At 25.8% G+C, this 22,586-nt stretch overlaps 1 protein-coding gene across 3 annotated transcripts in view; it reads left to right on the top strand.

Moving 5' to 3' along the window:
- Positions 1-22,586, top strand: part of LOC126896771 (lachesin-like) — a 107,408-nt gene that overhangs the window by 63,499 nt on the left and 21,323 nt on the right. For all 3 annotated transcript variants that reach the window (XR_007701932.1, XM_050669840.1, XM_050669841.1), the window contains exon 6: positions 18,008-18,146. Coding sequence is in view for 2 of the 3 variants with exons in the window: in XM_050669840.1 (XP_050525797.1) it covers positions 18,008-18,146 (139 nt within the window). In the remaining variant the exon portion in view is untranslated. The remainder of the gene's footprint in view (positions 1-18,007; positions 18,147-22,586) is intronic.

Below are 22,586 nucleotides of genomic sequence, written 5' to 3' on the forward strand. Positions count from 1 at the left end.
AGAAAGCAAGTGTATTGTAGAAGTAGAGCGAAGGTTGGTGAAGCTGGCCGTTGAGAAGTCGTGTCGTTCAGAAAAGCTGAAAAACCGTCACCACAAATATCGCTGATGTGGCTACCAGTGATTGTATGAACTATCTAGGTACACTGGTGAACAAGAACCTCAGGTTTAACCAACAAATGAGAGTAGCGGCCGACAAAGAGCAGAAAACGCTAACAGCGCTATTGTGGCTCATGTCGAATATCGGTATCTCTAAAGAAGTGTGGCCGCGTTTTACACTCTGTAATGTTGTATGGGGCTCTCGTTCTCAATACAATCGGTGCGCCTCTAAGTACAGCGGAAAACCATACTAGGCAGTGTATGGCCTATAGAACTGTTAGCTATACGGCTATCAATTATCTTGTAAAAGTGCCACCTATCAAGTTAGGTAGGAAGATTACGTGGCCAAATGAACTTTAATTTGACCCAAATCCTAAAAGGTCTTGGTTGTTCTGAGACATAAGATAAAGAGAGCGCCCAGTCAAAACCGTCACCGTTGCGAAGCTTCAGTGGATGATGCCGCTTACACGCTGTTGGACTGTCCAATATGAAATGCGGAGAGAATAAAAAAACTATTATATTTGTATATATACATTTTAAAACCTAAAACACTTCTATGCTTTGACGGTGTTAAAACTTTAGAATGATTGATGAAATACAAGTCTTCAACAAAGTTGAGTTGGGTTTTAAAAATTCATTAATTTCTCTGCAAATTGCAAATCACAAAATAGTAAGCTATTTTGTTTTTTTTTTTTTCAAAATAACATCTTTTAGGTTATGTCCTCATATTATAAAAACATTTATAAATATTTCACATAAAGTCAATTCAAGATTAGTTTATTACTAATAATTTACAAACACTGAATTCTACAGATCAATCGATATCAAGAGTTTTTTTTCATTTTTAATAACCAAACCTGTTAACAATACTTTATGAAATATGTTCTAAATAGTGTTTCTTCAAAATAATAATATTATTTTAATTTTGGAAACCAAGTGAATTAAAAAACATTCAATTATTAAATCGCATTGACATTAAATTACAGTAAAAAAAATTCACTTTAACAAAAAAACAATTAATATAAATCTTTATCTTTATTAACGACGTTATGCCATAGAAAAAACATTTTTAAAAATTCCATTTTTAAAATTTTTTTCTAGCCTTTTTTCTATTTATATGTCTAGTAAGTTTTTTTTAGCCGAATTTAACTATCTGTCTGACAGTCTGCTTTTGGTCAATACCTTTTGAAATTATCTGTCGCTAAAATTTTATCAGAATTCTTGATATTATGACTTTTTCCTATAACTTCGATATTGAATCAATTAAACTTGCACATAATACCAAATATTGAGACTCGTCGATAATGTTCTTAAATCGTGTGTCCCAACAATCCAATAACTCGCAAATTAATAGTTTTCTGATTCAAAAAAACAGTTTCTCATAGTAAGCAAATTCTCATCTCTCATCGCTCTTGATCTCGCTACATTATTTTTTAACAAAAGAACAATAGTTCTTCAATAATAGTTAATTAACATTAAATTATTAATTATCTAGATAAATACTTCCATAAAATCAAACTCCCAATAGCTAAATACTTCTAATATTTTTTTTTATCGTCGACGTTTATCTAAATACTTCAACATTTATAAAAAATAGTCCGTTGCATATGGAGATCGAGTAAAAATATTGAATCGATTAATTTTATTATGCTGTTATTAAAAAACATTTAAATTAAAATAAAAATAATAATAATTATTTTTAATTATTTTAGTTATTAAAATATAGTAAAAATATTACATTAAATTGCAAATGTGAATTGTTATCCTTTTTTTACTATCTGATTATTGTGAGAGAAAACCGGTATTTATATAAAACATGCAAGTCGTATTTCAAATAAAAAAAAAACATACATGTTTATTCACGTCTTTTAAATTGTCTTATTTCCTTTTTTTCACGGTTATTTAAATTTGAAACACAAAGGTTTACCTGGGACCAAGAAAAAGAAATGGCTGTCAAATACTGTCTATCTGTTATCAGACAATCCGCATAACGGTTCACCATTTTCCTTAGAATATTACATTTTATGACAGCTTAGGGAATAAATAAAATCTATCCTAACAATGTAAAACATCAAAAGTTGAGTGTTAGAACTTCAATACTTAAATATACGGCACATTTAACTATTTAAAGTCACATAATTTTCACTGGGTCTTTCTTCAAAAATAACTAATAAAAAGAAACATATCATGTTCAAACCGTTTGTCGATATTGTAAGTACGAAAAAAGCTATCATCATTATTTTAAAATTAATAAAAATTTAAATGGTATATAAATTCTTTTTTTGGCACATAAAATGATCAACAAAAAATTATTTTTTTTAACAGGCTATAAATATTAAATATATTATCTTAATTCACATCACTTAATCCCGACCGTCCTTAATTTTATCAACTTGCATAATGTTGTTGAATCTCATTTTGATATAATATCAATGTTATTGTTCAATGTTTTAATAAAACTACACCGCCTGCTCGTAGGGACTTCACAACAGGTTGATAAAATAAAAAAGTAAAGAATATCCAGTTTCTCTCATCCTATATTATTAGCAATATCACTATGACTATTTTTTGTCTCATAGACGCAATAGTCCAGCTATTATGGCATATGCAAAATAGTTAATTTAATAAAAAAATCCATGGTAGATATTTGCTTATCACTTTATCGAAAAAAACATAAATAATAATTAATATTATACAGACGTAAGTATATTATAATGAGACTTTCACAGCAATCCTGTGGTTTATAGTTTTAATAAATAATAATAGACAATAGTCTTTTATTATATTTACAATTGTCATAAGAATTTGAATTGAATTTTAAACGTTGATTATGAGTCTGGCATTAGATTTTTTATTATATTACATCTAATACTTGAGATAATTACTTTAATACTTATATATATAAAAATAAATAAATAATAAAATTTTCTTAAATGATTTCATAGTATTTAATAAGAGTTGTGCAAAACTTTAAACTGTTTAATCGATTTTTCGGATCTATAAAGTTGAGTATAACTTTTTTGTTTATTTAACTTACAATTATGAAATATTAGCTAACGAATATCGAATAATATTTAATAAGAATTTAAGAAATATTAAATTTATGCTAATACAAAAAATGAAGGACATTTTCGAAAATTCCCAACAAATAATAGTTTATTTTGTTATACTTTTCCATTATTCATTTACTTTAAAGTAATTGAGGTAATGATGTAGCACAATCTTCTATATTTTTCAAAGATAAATACAATAGTGTTTATTTACACATTAAAGCGTATGACAATTGTATAATATTAAAATATTTAATTATGCGTTATTGGTTTAATAATAACATAATAAATATTGGATATAAAAAAATATAAGCCTATCCCTAATTATTATTCTATGAGTAATCGAGTTGTTCATGATTCAATGGTACACTCTTTATATAAATTTATATTATTTTAATGGATTTTTATTATATAGAATGTTCAGTAAATAAGGAAACGGTTTCTATTGTTCTCGTTGCTTGTAACAATTGATCTGTTTCCTTATTTTTCCAACACTCTGTATAATTATAAAGAAAAATTTACAAACGATGTGTTGAATACGCTTTCATATTTGATTTATACTTTATACACGTTAGTTTATCGAGAATCTAGTAATAACTATTTATCGACGTTCCAGAAGAATATTTATTAAAGGTGGCTCAAGAAACACTCACTCTCCCCTACAAATCAGGTGACAATTAAATTATATTGAGAATAATGATGAGGTTTTCTTATAAATTTCATTTGGATCAGTGTTTTTAATAATAGCTGTAGCAGTATTAAAATACATAAAACATTTTCAGAAATTCTCTTTTATGGTAGTGTAATTTTGAAATATTTTTCTAAAATTTAAAGGATTTAATTTTGTTTTTGACACTAACTAGATTAAAGTCAGATTATTTTGAAGAATTGATCAACAAAATCGGTTCAGTGACAAATGAGAATTTTTATGAACAGGCATAAAACAACACATCATGATAAAACTAATACCTTTTCAGGATTACGTCGAAGCTAAAATATGAAAGAATTAAAAAAAAACTAATGAAGAAATAACAGACTACAGATCGTGTAGTACTAATTATTGAATATACCAGTGGAAAAAATAATATTTAATAATTTTTTTGACAATTTTTTTTTATTAAAATTGATTTATAATAAAAATTTAACAGCATAGTGTCAAAATTATTTTAAACGAGTCAATGGAACAACAACCCCATATTAAGACTTTTTCAGTCACTTTATAATTCACATTCCGGAGTATATTTATTTATTTTATATGCTTCAAATATACTTAATTATTTAAATTGCATCAGATTTACTTTCTATAAATCTACTTTATATAAAAATCGGTATCAAAGTGGGGTTGTGGCATAGTTGACACAAGTATAGATGATATCTGACAGTGATTAAAATCGTCATAATTAGAAACACTACCATGCCAATGTAGATTATATTAAATTTTAAGAAATTGGTGGATTATTCCAAAAGCAAAGGGTGTAATATCTTTAACTAGATACTAGTTCTGATTATTTGTCGTATTGTTTAAAAATTTGGTAGTGTGAGAGCTGAGAAAAATGAATGACGGACACCGAAAAAAAAACATATAGTAAAATATTTTAATATGAATAAGAAATTCCTTTTCGCGAAGGGAGACTACAATGGCAGTGTCTTTGATATTCATTGAATTTATACAATCTAAATGAGAAAAAAGAATTAAGAAAAAAATGCAACATGTTATTTTGTCGGGTGGGGTTCGAACTTTGTACTCCGAGCGTAGCTAAAAACAACAATTTAAACTAGTTCATAAATTCAAAGCAGCTTTTCTTAATTTTAAGGAGACAAAATAATCAAAATAAGNACATATAGTAAAATATTTTAATATGAATAAGAAACTCCTTTTCGCGAAGGAAGACTACAATGGCAGTGTCTTTGATATTCATTGAATTCATACAATCTAAATGAGAAAAAAGAATTAAGAAAAAAATGCAACATGTTATTTTGTCGGGTAGGGTTCGAACTTTGTACTCCGAGCTTAGCTAAAAACAACAATTTAAACTAGTTCATAAATTCAAAGCAGCTTTTCTTAATTTTAAGGAGACAAAATAATCAAAATAAGTTAAAATTTTTACTTAATATATCGCTATGCACAACGAATAAGGCAGTAACTCAAAAAAATCCATTATAAGGTATTTGAATTTAGGATTTACTTTTCTTCAAATAACGTTCATCAAAATATCGACAATTCTGATTGAATCGAAATAGAACTAGTAAGAAAATTGATAAACATATAGCGTGTAATCAGAGGGTAATTTTTAGTTTCGATCCTGAAAAGTGTGAAAAAATGAGTTACTGCCTTATTCGTTGCATACATAAAAAATGGTAAACTTATAACTATGCCAAACCCTTGTAAGATATTACAAAAAATTTAAAAAAAAGTATATCGAATGAAAGAAATAAACATAAAGTATTTATAAAACAAAAATAATAATAATTGTATTGATCCATACATGATCATCATCATCTATTAAAGGCAATGCCTTGTCGTTAAAGCCACTCCTCTCTGTTTGACGCCAAATTCTTCAGTGAAACAAAAGACGCACAGTATATGAGTTCCGGAGTATTTTCAAGATATTGTTTCCTTGGGGCTTCCTCTTGGTTTCATCTCAGTTATATTTCCTTCGAAAATGTTGATTATAAAGTTATTATGTCAAATGATGTGTCCGATTATCTTTATTTTTCTTGATTCAATCAACTTCATTAGCTGTCTTTCTTCTCGTACTACTTCTAGCACTTTCTTATTCCTCTTTTTGTCTATCCATTTTGTCTTTGTCATTATTCTCCATATCTATAACTCTAATGCGTCTAGTTTGCATCTGTCTTTCTTGTCAATTATCCATGTTTCACTGCCATATAAAAGCACACTCTAGACAAATGACAAATGTCTTAACGAATCCATAGATTTTTTAAAAAGTTATTAGCAATTAATATAAAGTTATAAAGCCAAATTAAAGCAATTTAATTTTTAAAAAATAAAATATGAAACCGAATATTTTAACACAAAATTTCTAATTTTGTTGCCGTATTTTTTAAATACGGCAACCATTTGCACACAGATGATAAGTCGTCGAAACAAATTTTTATCTAACATAATCTGTATTTTAAAATATGTTTGAAGCTCATAGTATTTCCGGAACATTTTCAAAAGTAAAGTTGAAAAATTTATTAATAATTGTAATTTTTTGTGGGTTTCTCCTATTTAAAGGGTACGAGGGAATTTTTAAAATTTTTAAGGGTAATCTCTTCAATTAGATATTATTTGTAATCTTTTAACGTATCGTTGAAAGAAATCGGACCAGTAAGAGCTGTGATAAAGTGGCGACAGACATCATATTAAAATTAATACCTTCTCAGCTTCGCATCGAAGCTAATATCCGGTTAACAAAAAATAAGGTGTATACGTATTGTTGTAGTATTACTGATATCTTAAAACTGATTTTAACAGAATGACGTCTTATGTGGCTTAAATTATTTTACACTTCATTTTTTCAGAATAAAAACATGTTTCTCTTATGTCTTTTTAATAAAAAAATTATATGTATACAGAGTGTAACTGATTATAGAAAGAAAATCATTTTCTTGGAAACTATTAAAAATTACTAATTTTTATAAAGATTATATAAATCATTTAACTCAATAAAAAAAAAATTTTAATTTTATTTAATTGTAATAAAAATAGTGTATAGATTGTGCTTTATTTACATTTAATTATCTTGTAAGTCCAAGACCTACTAACGAAATCATACAAACTATTCAAGACATTCTGTCAAACCAATCAAGGTATTCATATAAAAGTACAAGGAAGCTTACGCAGTCGTTATTGTTATTTTTCCAACTGAAACGTATTCATTGACATTATTACTCAAAAAATTAAAAAGAAAAAAAAAGTCAAAACTTTGGGCAAAATAATTTATAAACTCTAACAGACAAAAACATAAAAAAATTTCTACTTGGAAATAATACTTACCCATAAATATTACCATATACAAACTAACATAATTACTCAACACATGGATTGGGATCAGCTGTCTATCTAAGTAGTTTAACATACAATTAAAGAAAAAAACGTTTTTTTTTAAATTAAATGTAAATTGTTGTTTGAAAAATAACAATGTTAATACATGATTAATCGATGTTTGAATTATTAAGAATACTTTTAAAGTTTTCTTACTTGTGTTTAAATCATTTGTTTTAGAGTTCCTATTTTTAATTAGTTTTGGTTTGCAGTGACAGTTCCTTGTCTGTAGTTGGAACTATACTAACGGAATAACCTGCTTTATATTAGTTCATATCAATTTTGTTGTTGTTGCTTTTTTTATTATTTCTTATTATTTCAATTATTGTTATTAATTAATAATAAAAAAATCTGATGAACAAATATTTTATTTTACATTATCCAAATGATTAATCATTCGATTCTTTATCTATCTTTTTCTTTAATTTCGCTGTTACTCTATTATTTTACAAAATTTAACTTCGTTACAATATCGCTTTCCAGAATGTTAGGTGTTTCTTAATTTTTAAAAATATTTGTTGGGATAACTTATCCAGTGATAACAGTTAATACTAACAACTTTCAGTAAACATTTAGTAGCTGAAATTTAAGATTTATTTCTTTAATTGTGATTTTAAGTTGGTATACAAAATGATTTATTAAGATACTACCCTTCTCCATTTTTACGTTGCATATCGTTCTCGATTTTATCGACTACAAAACTAGTCAAAATTTTAATTATTCAATAAAAAAATAAATATAGGTTCTGATTTTTTTGAAAGTTACCTATAAAACTACCTTCAAAAAAGTTTTTTTAAATAAACTTGCTATTTACCATAGTTGATAAAAATAAATCTTTACATTCTAATAAAAAAATAATTATTTAACAAAATAATGGGGGGTAGTATTATAAATAAATCCACTGTACTAAAAAAAGGGTAAAATTTTCTAAATAACTTTAATAAATAGTTTGTATCATTTATTTATTTATTTTTTTATTAATAATAAAAATTATAAGTGCTTAAGAACAGCATTTGTGAGGGAAAATTTTCTCTATATTTTCAACAGCGAAATAGAAACTTTTTTTAGCATAGAATAGAGGGAAGAAAAACATTTAGAAAATTATTATTAAATAGCAATTTATTTACATTTTATTTATATAAAAACAAGGTATTTTAATATTTGATCTAGATAATTTTTACTCTAAATATCATTATCCATTGGATGATTTTTATTGAACATCTATATCTAAATTATTAGATAAAAATAAAATCTAGGTTTTTTAGTTTTCTATTTCCAACAAGTAATTTATAAGTTATTAGCAATTTAAAGTTATGACTGGAGGGAGAGTGGGCGCTGCTATTTTTATTAAAAGACATTTCTCTTCTAACACCTCCTTTTATCAATATATACAAATATTAAAAAAGTCTGAAATATAGGTCCATAGTTGTTATCAGCTAATCTTTTTCTTACTCATTTTACTTAATTTAATTTATAAGCTAATTAAATATGTAATATCGATTAAAAACAAGTTGATACCCCAATATCGCATAAGAGATGAACCAAAGAATACTTAATAAGGAATATATCAAGAATTATATGTAACAGAAGAATACAGAATTATTTTTTTTCAAAATTATTATTACTTTTTATTACTAGTCGAGTGATTTACGATTCACGGATCACTTTGTGTATACAAAGTGATTACTTAACTACACCTCACAAAATATCTTTAAAAATATTAAAGCCAATATTTATTTAATTTTTTTAACAATAATGGATTTTTGTTGAGCTGCTTTATACGAAAAATTAATTTTTTGCTATCATCCCTTATACTCTTAACTCATATAGACTTTCCATTTTCAAATGGCAACCCCAATTTTTTTTATATCATCAGATTTTTTTGATTAAAAAAAATTTGTATATATTATTCGATCTTTGTATATTTATGGGAGATCAAAAAAAACATACCTATTTTTAAAAGACGACATTTATTATGGATCGTAAATTGTACTACCGGTTTATAATATGGTACAGGATGTACAGTTTATCATATTTCTTTAAACCGATAGTGATTATCAATATGACATGATAATTTTACCGCGTTTTAAAAATAGGTAAGCTTTTTTTAAAACCAACTCTTAATTTTAAACTTTAACTCGTTAAAAATCAAATAATATAAGCAATTTTTTTTTTAATCGAAAAAATCTGATGATATTAAAAAATGTAATAAACCTAAAAAAATTAAAAGAAGAAGTAGTAAAACAAAAAGAAGTATAATAATTTAATATCAAAAATAGTGATAGAGTAATCAAATAGCGAAAGATTAATAAATGTGTAAAAGAAATAAAATTGTCTAATAGATAAATATTGGCATCTTGGATTGAATAATATTGAATAAATAATGTTAAATATCCCTTACAAAATGTTATAATTTATCTTATTGGTTTATTACACAATAGATTGTTTGCAGTTTGAAAGCATAAATAAAAATTGTACTTACATTGTATCATATGTAACGTAGCAATATTTTAAATAGTCCAACGTTGATTTTGAATTTCACAGTATTTCACACGCTTTGCACTACACGTTGTACAGTCAATATGATTTTTAAAAAAAAACGATTTAATTTTAAATAATACGAAATTGTTACACAAAATCTATGGTTGGTTTTTATACATAAAAGATTCTATACACTCCATATTTCTTATTAAAAATATAATTTTATAATTTGCCCTTATTTATTCTTTTTATCTTTATTAAATAAGTTTTTTTTTTTTTGAGAGAGAGAGAGAAAGCCTATTTTATTGAGAGATCGACACTAATATTTCATAAATCTTCTTCTGGCCTGACCAAAACAAGATTCAAAAATATTTATATATACAGGGTGATTTTTTTATCATAACCCACTCAATTACTTACAGAATAATAATAATTTAAACATTTTTTTTTTTTATTATCTTTAGTTACACATTATTCTTGAATTTTTAACTATGTAATACTTTTTAAGTTCATCCCTTATGCCTTGGAGGGGGGTAAACTTTGTTTTTTTAAATGGTAATACATATTTTTAATTTAATAAAATGTTTGAGTTTTTAATTTAATAGTAAATGGCATTTGAATTTTTAATATAACTTTATTAGCTTATTAGATATAAACATTTAAAGTTTCAAAATTTTGAGTTAATATACATGTATAATACACATGGGATTGTAAATACAGGTAGCTAATTGGATTTTTATGACATTGCTGTCTCAGTCACGGATTGTTTATTATCAATTATGATTATCAATAGATATACTTTCTGTATTGTCAGTTAGTGTATTTATAAACTCATAACAATGTGCCTTACTACAATTGATAATAACAATGCTGTGTACCTGCTAATATCGATGTTATAAAAAACCAATTAGCTACCTGTATTTGTAATCCCTTGTGTATTATACCTGTATATTAATTCAAAAATTTGAAACTTTAAATGATTATATCTAATAAACGAATTAAGTTATATTAAAAATTCAAATGCCATTTACTATTAAATTAAAAACTCAAACATTTTTAAAAATTAAAAATATGTGTTACCATTTAAAAAAACAAAGTTGACCCCCTTCCAAGGCATAAGGGATGAACTTAAAAAGTATTACATAGTTAAAAATTCAAGAATAATGTGTAACTAAAGATAATAAAAAAAAAAAATGTTTAAATTATTATTATTCTGTAAGTAATTGAGTGGGTTATGATAAAAAAATCACCCTGTATGTAAAAATTTTATCTAGGTGGTGTTGTAGTGGCCCAATGTATACCGGCGCTGACGCCTTGTAAGAATACGGTACAATAATTACCTAGACAAAAATTAAACACTAAAAAATATATTTGTAAGTTACTTTGCGCTTTCCGCCAACGTGATGTTCGTTAGAACATATATTAGCAACGAGACAAGATACCCAGTAAGAAAAGCTCACAATGAATATTTACAATTAAATAAATATTTGAAGTTGGGTTTGATTTATAATAAAAATTAAATAATTTTTAAATGTTTGAGGTTTTAGGTATTAATTGAAATTTATTTCTATGGTAAGAAAAATAAAAAATTAATTTTAAATAAAATATTCAACAAAACAATCTTCACTTTAAATTTATTCTAAATTCCGTTAAATTTGAAAGAAATATTTTAAGTCCAAAAATTAAAAAAATACTCGTATGTCTCAGAAAATGAAAATCTTGAGTAGAGTGTCGCAGATATTCAGTATTTCGAAGTTACTGAAAGAACTGATTTTAACAGAAAAAAATAGGTTTTTATAGACAGAGAAGGGTAGTGTAGCGATCCCTAGCGTGATCTTGGAAGCTGTAGATCTTAGTTAAATGCTAAATGCTATTGGCTGGACTTAATTGAGATAAATAGATAGATAGAAATATAGGCGTTACTTTAAATCTTTACAATAATCAGATTTAATTCAATAGTTAACTGGTTATTTTGTGTTTTAAAGAAGGAAACCCTGTTATGATGATGTTGTAAATTCATAATATGTGACATACATTAACAAAAGATAACATTCTATAATGTGTTAATATTATAAACCATAACATAATATTACAAAAATTGGGGTTACCATATGAAAATGAAAAGTTTATAAGAGTTTAGAGTATAAGAGATGATAGCAAAAAAATAATATTTCGTATAAAGCAGCTCAACAAAGATCCAATGCTGTTAAAAAATAAAATAATGATTGACTCTAATATTTTTAAAGATATTTTGTGAAATGTAGTTAAGGAATCACTGTGTATATGTTTCATAATACAATGACGCCAAAGTTAAAAGTAATAGGTAGGGCAAATATTTTTTAAATTTTAAAATCGCTTCTTACCCCTTAAGAAATACAAGACTTTATTTTTTTGCTTTTAATTTCTAATAATTATCTATATTATTATTATTATTATTATTACCACCAATAATTAGAAAAAATTGTTAAGTCCATTAAAATGTAAAATACTTTCAAATAATTTGCTAATAGGTCATGATATTTTTAAACAAATTATTAATTAATAATAGACTTCTGTTTCATTCCAATCGGTCATTTATAACTCAGTAGGGATCTGTGAATTATCCCTTGTAAATTTTTGATAATTATTATGACAGACTCTATTGAATAAAAATTAAGGGTGTAACGTATTAGAAGCTACATTTTACAAACTTCAATAAATTATAAAGTGTTCAAATTTATAAAGACTAGAGTACACAATCATTAATATTTTAATTACTTATAATGGTTGAGTTACATAACGAACATCAACTAACAGCCACCCCTCTTGGAAGTTGGACAGCTGTCTTAATGGAACTTAAGGATTATTACCACGGCATATATTTGAAACTTTAAAATTTAAATATTTAAATTACAATGATAAATAAATATTTACCAATTTATTTTCAGTGGCCAGTGGTGTGTATACATATGTGTATATATATATATATATATATATATATATATATATTTAAACGTCTTCTTCTTTTTTTAAAGGCTACGCCTTGTCATAACACTTTAAATGTATTAGATATAATACATTTGAAATTTTTTTTTAGTGTTATTATCACGGATATTATATTATAAAGAAAAGAGAAAATTCAATGATGACGCTCGTTTAGATAATCATACACCACATGGTGCGACAACTAAATATCACATCGGTGTGCCTTCGCGCCCTTTTCCTATCCTTCCCCTTTTCAATCATCTACTCCACTCTTCTCCGCATTTCTTTCTATAACCACAAATCGATCAGTATTTGCCTGACACTGATGCATCCCTGCAATTCTTGTTTATACCGGATGTACTCTTACTGTATGTTTTATTTACTTTTCAAACATTTGTCGTTTTTTTCGTTAAATTAAATATCTACACCTGTTAATGAACATTTTTTTATTAATATAACTTTATTTTTAACATGACACATAAATAAAATGATCCGATTTGAGTATATAACATGCTTCAATCAAAGTTTTTAGCGATGATTATTCTTTTATTTTATGAGAATTTTCAGTGACCATTAGCTATAAGATTTTTAAAATTAATCAACATTACTTTTTAAATTGACTACATTTTAAATATAGATGTATTAATAAGATAAAGCTGTTCTATAAAATCTTAATATTTTAAACTGAAAGTTGTTATAGCTTCAAATGTACAGTTTACATAATAATAACACAATATTTCAGTGAAATGGAACACCAATAGCAATTATTTTGATATATACACTAATTATTATTCGGTAGTCTATTAGTCATCAAGTTAGATATATATTATTTATGTGAATTTTTTAAACTTGCCCGAGAAAAATGGATAAGAAATGCATTGTTATAAATTTAGTTTAAGAATTTGTTAAGAATTTTTTTGTTGTCACAAAACACCTATTTAAAGTAAAATAATCTGTAATAACTAAAACAATCGAATAATAAACAGATAATAGTATATATTATAAATTCATAAAATATCAAAGTATATTTATTTTTAACCTTTCCAACATCGCGAAGGTAAATTTATTTTCATAGAAGATTGATAAGGTTAATATTTAAGTATAATGAGTACATAAAATAAGTAGGAAATCAGAAAAATGAAATAATTACTAGAATAAAATATTGTTTGAATAAATAAAATTAATAACGTTTATATGAAGTTAACTAGCCTAGTCTAATCTTTGAGTGGATTACCTGTGTGGCCAATACAAATAGAGACTTTCTTGTGATGATAGAGAACCCACTTTTGGTTTCTATACTACCCGAGATATTTACTGACATGAGTTGTGTCAACAAAAACTTAGTTAACCTCTGGTACGAATGGCGTTATTGATACTTAAAGTGTAATAATTAATCACAACAGTTTCTATTTCAAATTATTATAAAATACATTTTCACACATCACTTTGTTTATCTATGTTTTACATCTTCTTATAAAACCCTCGTTCCTATGCCCCAAGAAAAATTATATTATATCATTTTATTTAATAAATATATAGTAACTCAATCATCCTCGACGTCATACAAATAAATTTTATATTTATTTTGAGTTACTATAATTTTGACAGTCGCGCAGTTTTTACAAATGTAATCTTTAATGTTAGCCTTGTCAGTAGTAACTTAAATATGTAATCCCTTGGTGAATACGTTTTTTAATATATTGATACGCTCCCGGTTTCAATTATTATAAAAAGTTATTAATTATTAAGTTCATTATTTGAAAAATCAATATTAGTTGAATTTAAATTTAACTTTTTTGTATGAAATTCATAAAAAATATTCCATACTGAAAAATTTATAACAGCATTTCAATTATAATCCAAAAAAATCTAATTTAATGAAACTAAAATCCAATATTATACATTTGTAAACTGAACTTCAATAAATCAAAATATTGTTTTTATCGTTTTATCTGATCGAGTGGTCTCAATATTTATGCGTAAATAAGCATTATGTGGAGTTGAAAATACTGGCAGTGATTTTAAAGTAAGTTCAACTAAATAATGGATGAGGGATAAGTATCAAGAACTAAAAATATAAATCCAAGTAAATAACAGAAATGAAAACAGGACATTTAAAGTAACAGTTAAAATGTCACGTAAATATTTATTTTATTCAAAAATATTTACTTTTGAATCTTGTTACACTGAATTAAGTAATTTATAGAGTTATATTTATTAAATTTTATTCAAATTCGTAATACTAACTGAAAACGAATAACACATTTTAATGAGTCATTACTACTTAAAAAAAAAAAAATCAAAAATATTTCATATATTAAAAAAATTATACAAAATCCATCACTTAAATTATAAAAAAAAAATGGAAATTTAGATTTTTAATTGATTAACAGGTAAATCGAAGGTGCATTTTGAAAATTGTAAAACAAATGAAAATCAATACGCAAGAAAATTAATATAAAGACACACTATTTGATCATTAATAATGTCAACAATTGATAGTAGTAAGTTGAACTACGACGTACTTCATCTAAAAATTAACAGAACTTGAAAATTAACAGATATGTTAAGCGCGTTTCTAAGCTTATTAAATATAAGTATTTTGTATCAACAACCAACGTTGTTCATAAATCACGTTGTATAGTGATAATCTGAAGGTTAACAGCGACCGGAAACTCTGTTGAACCCTTAGCTGTTTGTTCCGGTCAAGTTAGGTGACCAGCTGTTAGTACACAAACCGACAGTCTAGTTGAAAGATCGTTTCTGGATGTCAAAACTTTCTGAAATGACAACCGTATTTACATAATACAAATACTGGACTTAAAATTGTTATACTAAATACAATTGTGTTGATAAAAAAAAAAGGTGTATGCTAACTATGTACAATGGCATTATTTTAAACAAATTAATGGTAATGCTTAGTTCGTATGTCAGATAAATATCGCTTTAATTATACGTCCTAAACAAAGTGTAGTAAAGCGGGTAGAAATGATGGTCAATGGATTGGGATTTAAAGTTAACCCAAACAATTAACGTTCTTGGCGCACTCAAAACAAGCATGTATACAGGCCCGAATATATAATTTAAATGAAAATGTTAACTTACATTTATTCTTCTAAAAATAATAAAATACAAAATTATGATATGATAAAGTAATCTATGTAAAAATGTATTTATCATATTCAATACTCAAAGATAATAACAAAAATAACTAAAACATTGACAATTTCTCTACACAAAAATAAGTTGTTCATAAATAAATAGTTGAAAATAATAGCCCATCAAGAAAACAGAATTATGCTGTAAATCGAAAGGGTATGGGAAAAACGATGAGTGTTTTGGACAGGCTATACTGTATAAAATATTGATACTCATTTAATAATAATTGTTATTAATATGCATCGAACACTTGAAACAAACCGTTTTATGTTTGACCATACTTAAAATAAGTTAACCGTCATCTGGTGTTACATGAAATGCAAAACGAATGTTAATCGTTGGAATATAATATTAAATGGCAATATAAGAAGTTCAACGAGTAAAATGTATGAACTAAACTACAATAATATTCTTTTGTGCATTTACAAAAAAAAGAACGTTCATCCACTCTTTTGACAATTAATTAATTAAAACTCAAACAATAATACATAGAATTGCAATATTTCCATTCTGCAATATCTTTATTAAATTTTATTGCTATATTATTGTTGAAACAACAGTTTGTATAAAACCAAACTTTTACCATAAGATTCGATATGTTTTTAATACATATTAATACATTGTATTTATATAACAGACGTAATAAAAAATTATATAATACTCATAAAACCTAATCGATTTGGGTGCTCGTGTAAGAATAAAATTTATGTATATATTGCGTTCATTTAGATTTTTTCAATTTACATAAAACACAAAGACTAACTTTTTTTAAAACTATAACTCTACTTCCGATACTTAGACAATTTTTGTATGACAATGACGATATTAGAAACTCGAAAAAAAACAGACTTTTCATTTGACAACAAAATTTTATTTTATAATATACCTCTCTAAACTAAACACTTCCATTAGAATATCATTGTTATTTTTTTTTTTGTATTAACTAAATTGACAAAACTTTGCAAAGAAAGCGATTTCTAATTGAGTTCCTGTAATAAAATGAATTAGCTTTGTTTAATTAATGAAAAATTATTTTCTCGGTGACGATGATAATATAATAACTTGTCGCAATCATTCCTTTCTACCATTAATATTAACCAAAGAACTTTAACAAAAAATAAAGCAAACTTACATCAATTTCGGTATTCTAAATTTTCTATGCATTTTTCGTAGAAATAAATTATAATTTCAACCAGAGACTCAAACCGAATCAAAAAAACTGGAACCCTTAAAAATTTGACAAAACAAAAACGACAACAGAACACTAATCCACGGAACCCTATTTAACCGGAAACTTAGTAAAAATAGGGTTGATTTTTCGCTTATAATTTAAAAAAAAATGGGATACTGAATTATCTAGAGACTTTCCTAATCTCTAATTTTTCTCCCTAGTCTATGCTTCCCTAATCTCCTACTCTATATTTATCTATAACAATAATTTAAAAATGTTTACCCATATATGAAAATATACATTTTTAAAATGAAAATTTAATTATTATTTTTATAAAACAAAACCCAATTAAGTAATTTTACCGGATTTACTTAGAATCAATTTATACAGGTTTCGGAATGCCTCAAAAACATTAAAAAACAGAATCGTAATAAAAGTTTTTTAGTTAACTTTAACCCGAACCGAATTTACATTTTGGTTCTAATCGCTAGTTATAATTACATTTATCTTTTTATAACATCATAATTCATATAAAATATTGTTAAATGAATTTTCTATACAAAAAAAAAATAATAAAAACTACCTTATATACATTTATATTTCACATATACTTAAATTAATTATAATCCAAAAAGATTTTTGTCATAAGAAAATTAGCTAATTTTCAGAGTATATAATACTTTATATAGTCAAATAAAATTATATTGGATCGTTTGAAATAATAAATGTCATTATAAAATGTTTAAACTTGCAAATGGTGATGCTCCTGAAACAAAATGTTTTTTTTTTTAATAATACCAATATCATTCTTAGTTAATAAATCTTTAAAATTTCATTTTTACCATTAAATTTCATCTGAAATTGTAAAAATGATTATAAAAGAACGAACTATTTTTGATACTAATATCATACAACAAGAAACATTAAAATAAAAAATTTGATTCAATTAATTTTTTTTGCTATTAAATTTTTCAATTGCCAAGTTCGTTTTCTGCATTTAAATTAATGTAAAAATATATTAATTTTGGTTTACAGTTCCACCGGTAATTGTTGTTCGCAATCAACTTTTGGGAGCACCTATTGGGACAGACGTTACATTAGAATGTCACGTCGAATCTTATCCAAAATCAATCAATTATTGGGTTAGAAATCGAACAAAGATGTTAATGGATGGGTAAGTATTAATGATAATTTAAAATTAATCTAAAATTATCGAAATTATAATTGATGACATATCTAAGAAGTAATTAATTAGACTAGAAATTTATTGAAATTTTGTTTCTTTTCTTATTATTATTTAACGTATGGCTCGTTTAATATGAAAGCTAATTCATAGATCACAGACTACAAACAAACATTTTTAATGATTTTTATGAATAAATGTTTTTTTTTTTGTATTTTTTAGTAATTTAAAAAAAATGTTGCTCATTTATAATAGTAGTTATAGGCATTACTATATTATATTATAACTCATAATTTCAGAAAAAAAATGATTATTTAAATTTTTGAATTAATTGAACAACTCTGCTTAGCTAAAGTTGGGCTCCGTCCAACATCTTTTTCAATCCAGTTATTTTTAGAAAATATCTTTTAATTAAATAGAAAAATATGATTTTTTTGCGTAATTTAGAATGCAAACAAGTAATATTTCTCTATTATTTATGGCGATATTTAATCTAAAAAAATTTTACCATTGCTTTTAAAGAAAAAATGATTGTACTACTTTGTAAAATCAATTGGCAAAAATAAAACACAATTTTTCACCAAAAAATGGTTTTGTTTTCAGATTGAGAAAATGTTGTTAGATATTTGATCAATATAACCTTACATCAAATTAAAGCTATTTAAATATACTTTACGAATATAAAAGAAAAACGTCGTGACGGTTTATCATCTATAATTGGTCGCTAGAGTCTTGAGTTTCTAGTGATTAATTTTTTTTTCAATGTCTTTCTTTTTCCACTATAGCATTAGATCATTTTATATTAGTTATGTCAAATACTCTGATATATCAATCTATTCTAAAGTCCACTATTCCAGATTCAACTATACTGAGCTCCGATTGTAATTGGTTATTTAAACATTTGAATAAATATTACTTAGTATACTATGTTTTAAAATTCTACTGTTATTAAAATTTTAATGATAATCGTTTTTCTATCTCTAATTATCAAACAAGTCAAAAAATAAAATCAGATAGACACAAACTTGCAATCTTAGCAGCAAATAAAACAAAAACTTTATAGAAATCATCATTACTGAACTGTTTGCATTGCAATTAAAATGAAACTTAATTTGTATTGACATTAAATCAAAAGAAAATGATTTCAAATTTCAAAATGTATTCTCGAGCTTTATTTTTGTCCCGTCAATTTGTAAAGCTAAAATATTATTCAGGCTTCTTGTTGTCCAAACTCTTTGAAATGCATTTTCTTAAACAAATAGTGATGGCGTTCAACGTGGTAAAGGAAATCAGTTTTAATTTTCCATCAAACTATACTCGTTGTCTCGGTGAAATCATTTGAGTGTTGAAGAGCATTTGAATTGTTTTATGCAAAGAAGTATACATTCTCGAAGTCTCACCAGGCTGATTTTATAATACAACTTTGGAATGCAAACTACTAGCTCTCTTCACAACATTTTTTTCAACGCCAACAATAGCAATATTGCACACTGATCCGACAGTGTTTATGCAAAACATATACGGATTATGACCCGGTGTTCGCTATAATTTATGTTTTATCTCCCGCACTTTAATTCATAAACGCAAACAATTAAAAACACTAATTCCATACAAGATCAGAGTTGCGCATGAACGGCAAAAAACATACTCTAGTCACATGTAATTCCTTTTTGAATAACGTGCTTTTCACTTTACATAATATTACCATGTCGAAAATATTACCAACATAAATTTATCGTTAACTTTTTGCAACTAGTTTTGCATTCAATTTATAGTTTGAATTACTTGACACACAAAACAAATAATTTTAAAATTACGTAAAAAAATCAAATCGTTCAGTTTTAATTTGGATCGTTCATAAGGGTTATTTCAAATTATTTTTTTGGCAAGTATAAATAGAAAAGATACTTTTTATTCTACAAGATATTTTTAAAAACATGCTGTATGTTTACGATTTGAATGCGACCGACATTTGAATAAAACTAAATTCAGCTCTATTAGGGAAAAAATGCACTCATACAACAATACATGAAGATTTTAACGCTAAAAAAATTATATTATTTCATTGTAATAATCTATAATACGCTAAAATATAATGTAACATCATATTTCATAAATTAAAAATTAATACTCACACAATCGTCTAACCAAAAAAAAATGGTCTCAATAAGTTTGCATAGTGTCTGTTAGTACAATTTATGATTAATATTTTATTATGCAATCAAAACCTTATCCGGCTTCTTTGGAAAACAATTAGTGTTACGATGAATGAAAAATATTGAATAAATGCTCGCCGTGAATATTATGTCGGTAATGTAATTATCAACCTCGAAAATTTACCTTCATTATGAATTTCTTGTTCATGACATCCACTAATGTATTAGCATGAGACTGCGATTAATGAGAACCGCTCTCCTATAGAACAGCGTAGTAATAACGTTGCATGTATATGCTCTTTAAGACGGTCGTCTCAATATTACTAAAGGAGTGAAAAAAGCATACGCGCTACTATAGAAATAAATAAAAATTGAATTAAAAAGAAGTACAAAAGAATCCAATATTTCTGAGGGGAAAAAACCACAAGGTGTAAGTCAAGTCATTAATTATACAATTAGCCCTAATTTTTCAATACATCTAGCAAACACTCTTTACCCAATGATATACCACAATATCTATAACGAACCCTAACATACACTGACCACCCATTACTACCATCTCTTAAAGGATATCGTTGTGGTTTTTACACACTCACGTGCGTTTATGCTCTCCTCACGCCACAAGTTTTTGACTAATCTGTCACGTGATTAATGGCCGGGCAAAAGTTTACACTCTTCTTCTCGCATTTTATTTTCGGGTAATTGAAAGTCTGATGGCGTCGCCGACAACGTCGACAACAACAACACGCCAAGTATCTTTCACAACTCTACCCGCACATCCATAGGCGCTTCATCTAACTATCTGACTCATCCCAGACTCATCAAAAGCTATATTGCCGGCAAGTGGCGTTTGTGGCTTTTATAATTTTTTTTTCACACCGAAAATTCCACCATAGTCGCTTAAACAGTTTGATGGATCGACTTTGTTTCGTGACTTGAATAATTATTATTTAGGTATGATGTTAAGAAATAAGTTTCTATTATATTGTACTAACGTAATATGAAACACTGAAAAAAAAAACACTTACAACTTTTTTTTGTTATTGTGGAGTAAAACACAATTACATGTTTTAAAAATCTACAATAAAAGAATAATTGAAGTAATATTTCAATTTTGGCGAATTATTTAAATTTTCCGTGTCATATACTTATGAAATATCACTGATATTATGGTTAGGCGTAAATTATATAATTTACTAGTAATAAGAACCAATTTATACCAATAAGAAAATGAGCAATTAATTTTTTTTAATTTTATAAAGACAAATGTAAATACATTTTTACAAAAATTCTTAAACCGTTAACTAAATACATAACCATAAAAACTATTTAAAGAATAGGAAAAAAATAATTACGCTTACCGGTCTAACGTTGAAGTCAAGAGAATTTGACCTCCTCCAAACACTGATATTTTTACATTATATAACATGTAAGGTTAGACCCTGATAAGTATTCCAAATAAATTCTAAATTCTTTGGGATCTCTCTTAGAAAAATGTTGACCCGCCCCACTGATTGCACTCAATTCCACGGCGACATGTGTATGCATTTTTACTACTCTCAAGTATCGTACATAGTTTATTGCATAACGTCAATTTCTGAAACATTTTTTAATTATCAAATTAATTATGTGTTCATAAAAGTTAAAAGTTGTAAAAGTTTGGTTAATATTTTTTTTAATTCAATATGGTTGATAAATATTTCATAATAATTCGACTCGATTCTAGCAATGTAGAAAAAAATCAAATGACAATTTTTAGCATACAAAAGCATAATGAGAAATATAAAATTAACTGTAACCAAAAAGCTATCAGTAGTTTCTTCAACGTCGTTTATTTATCAATTAAATATTGTTTATTTATTAAATAAATTAGTTCAATTAATTACACCATACTGTCGTGTTGTCTCAATGAATTATACGTGTAGTTTAATAATGGACTTAAATACTCTAACGAACAAACCAACATACTATAAACTATATATTATACAATATATATGTGTAAGTATTTGCATAACCGTGGCCGAGTATATTAAATACATTATTTGTCACCAAACCACCGTCGAATTGAATCCTTTTCTCTGTCTCTGCAAACTGTTCCCGCATAAAGATTTGTTCAATTTGATGCTTCGAACAAATCATGTAATGAGTATACAAATTGTTTACAAATGCAATTCATTTCGTTACTAATGAACAACTAAATGATGATTTCATAAATTTTAAGATATTCAACTCGTTGTATAAAGGATTTATACAAGAAAACAAATAAAAAAAAAAA

Source organism: Daktulosphaira vitifoliae, unplaced genomic scaffold (assembly GCF_025091365.1).
Source record: "Daktulosphaira vitifoliae isolate Bord-2020 unplaced genomic scaffold, ASM2509136v1 Scaffold_1, whole genome shotgun sequence".
In the NCBI taxonomy this organism is placed as follows: domain Eukaryota; kingdom Metazoa; phylum Arthropoda; class Insecta; order Hemiptera; family Phylloxeridae; genus Daktulosphaira; species Daktulosphaira vitifoliae.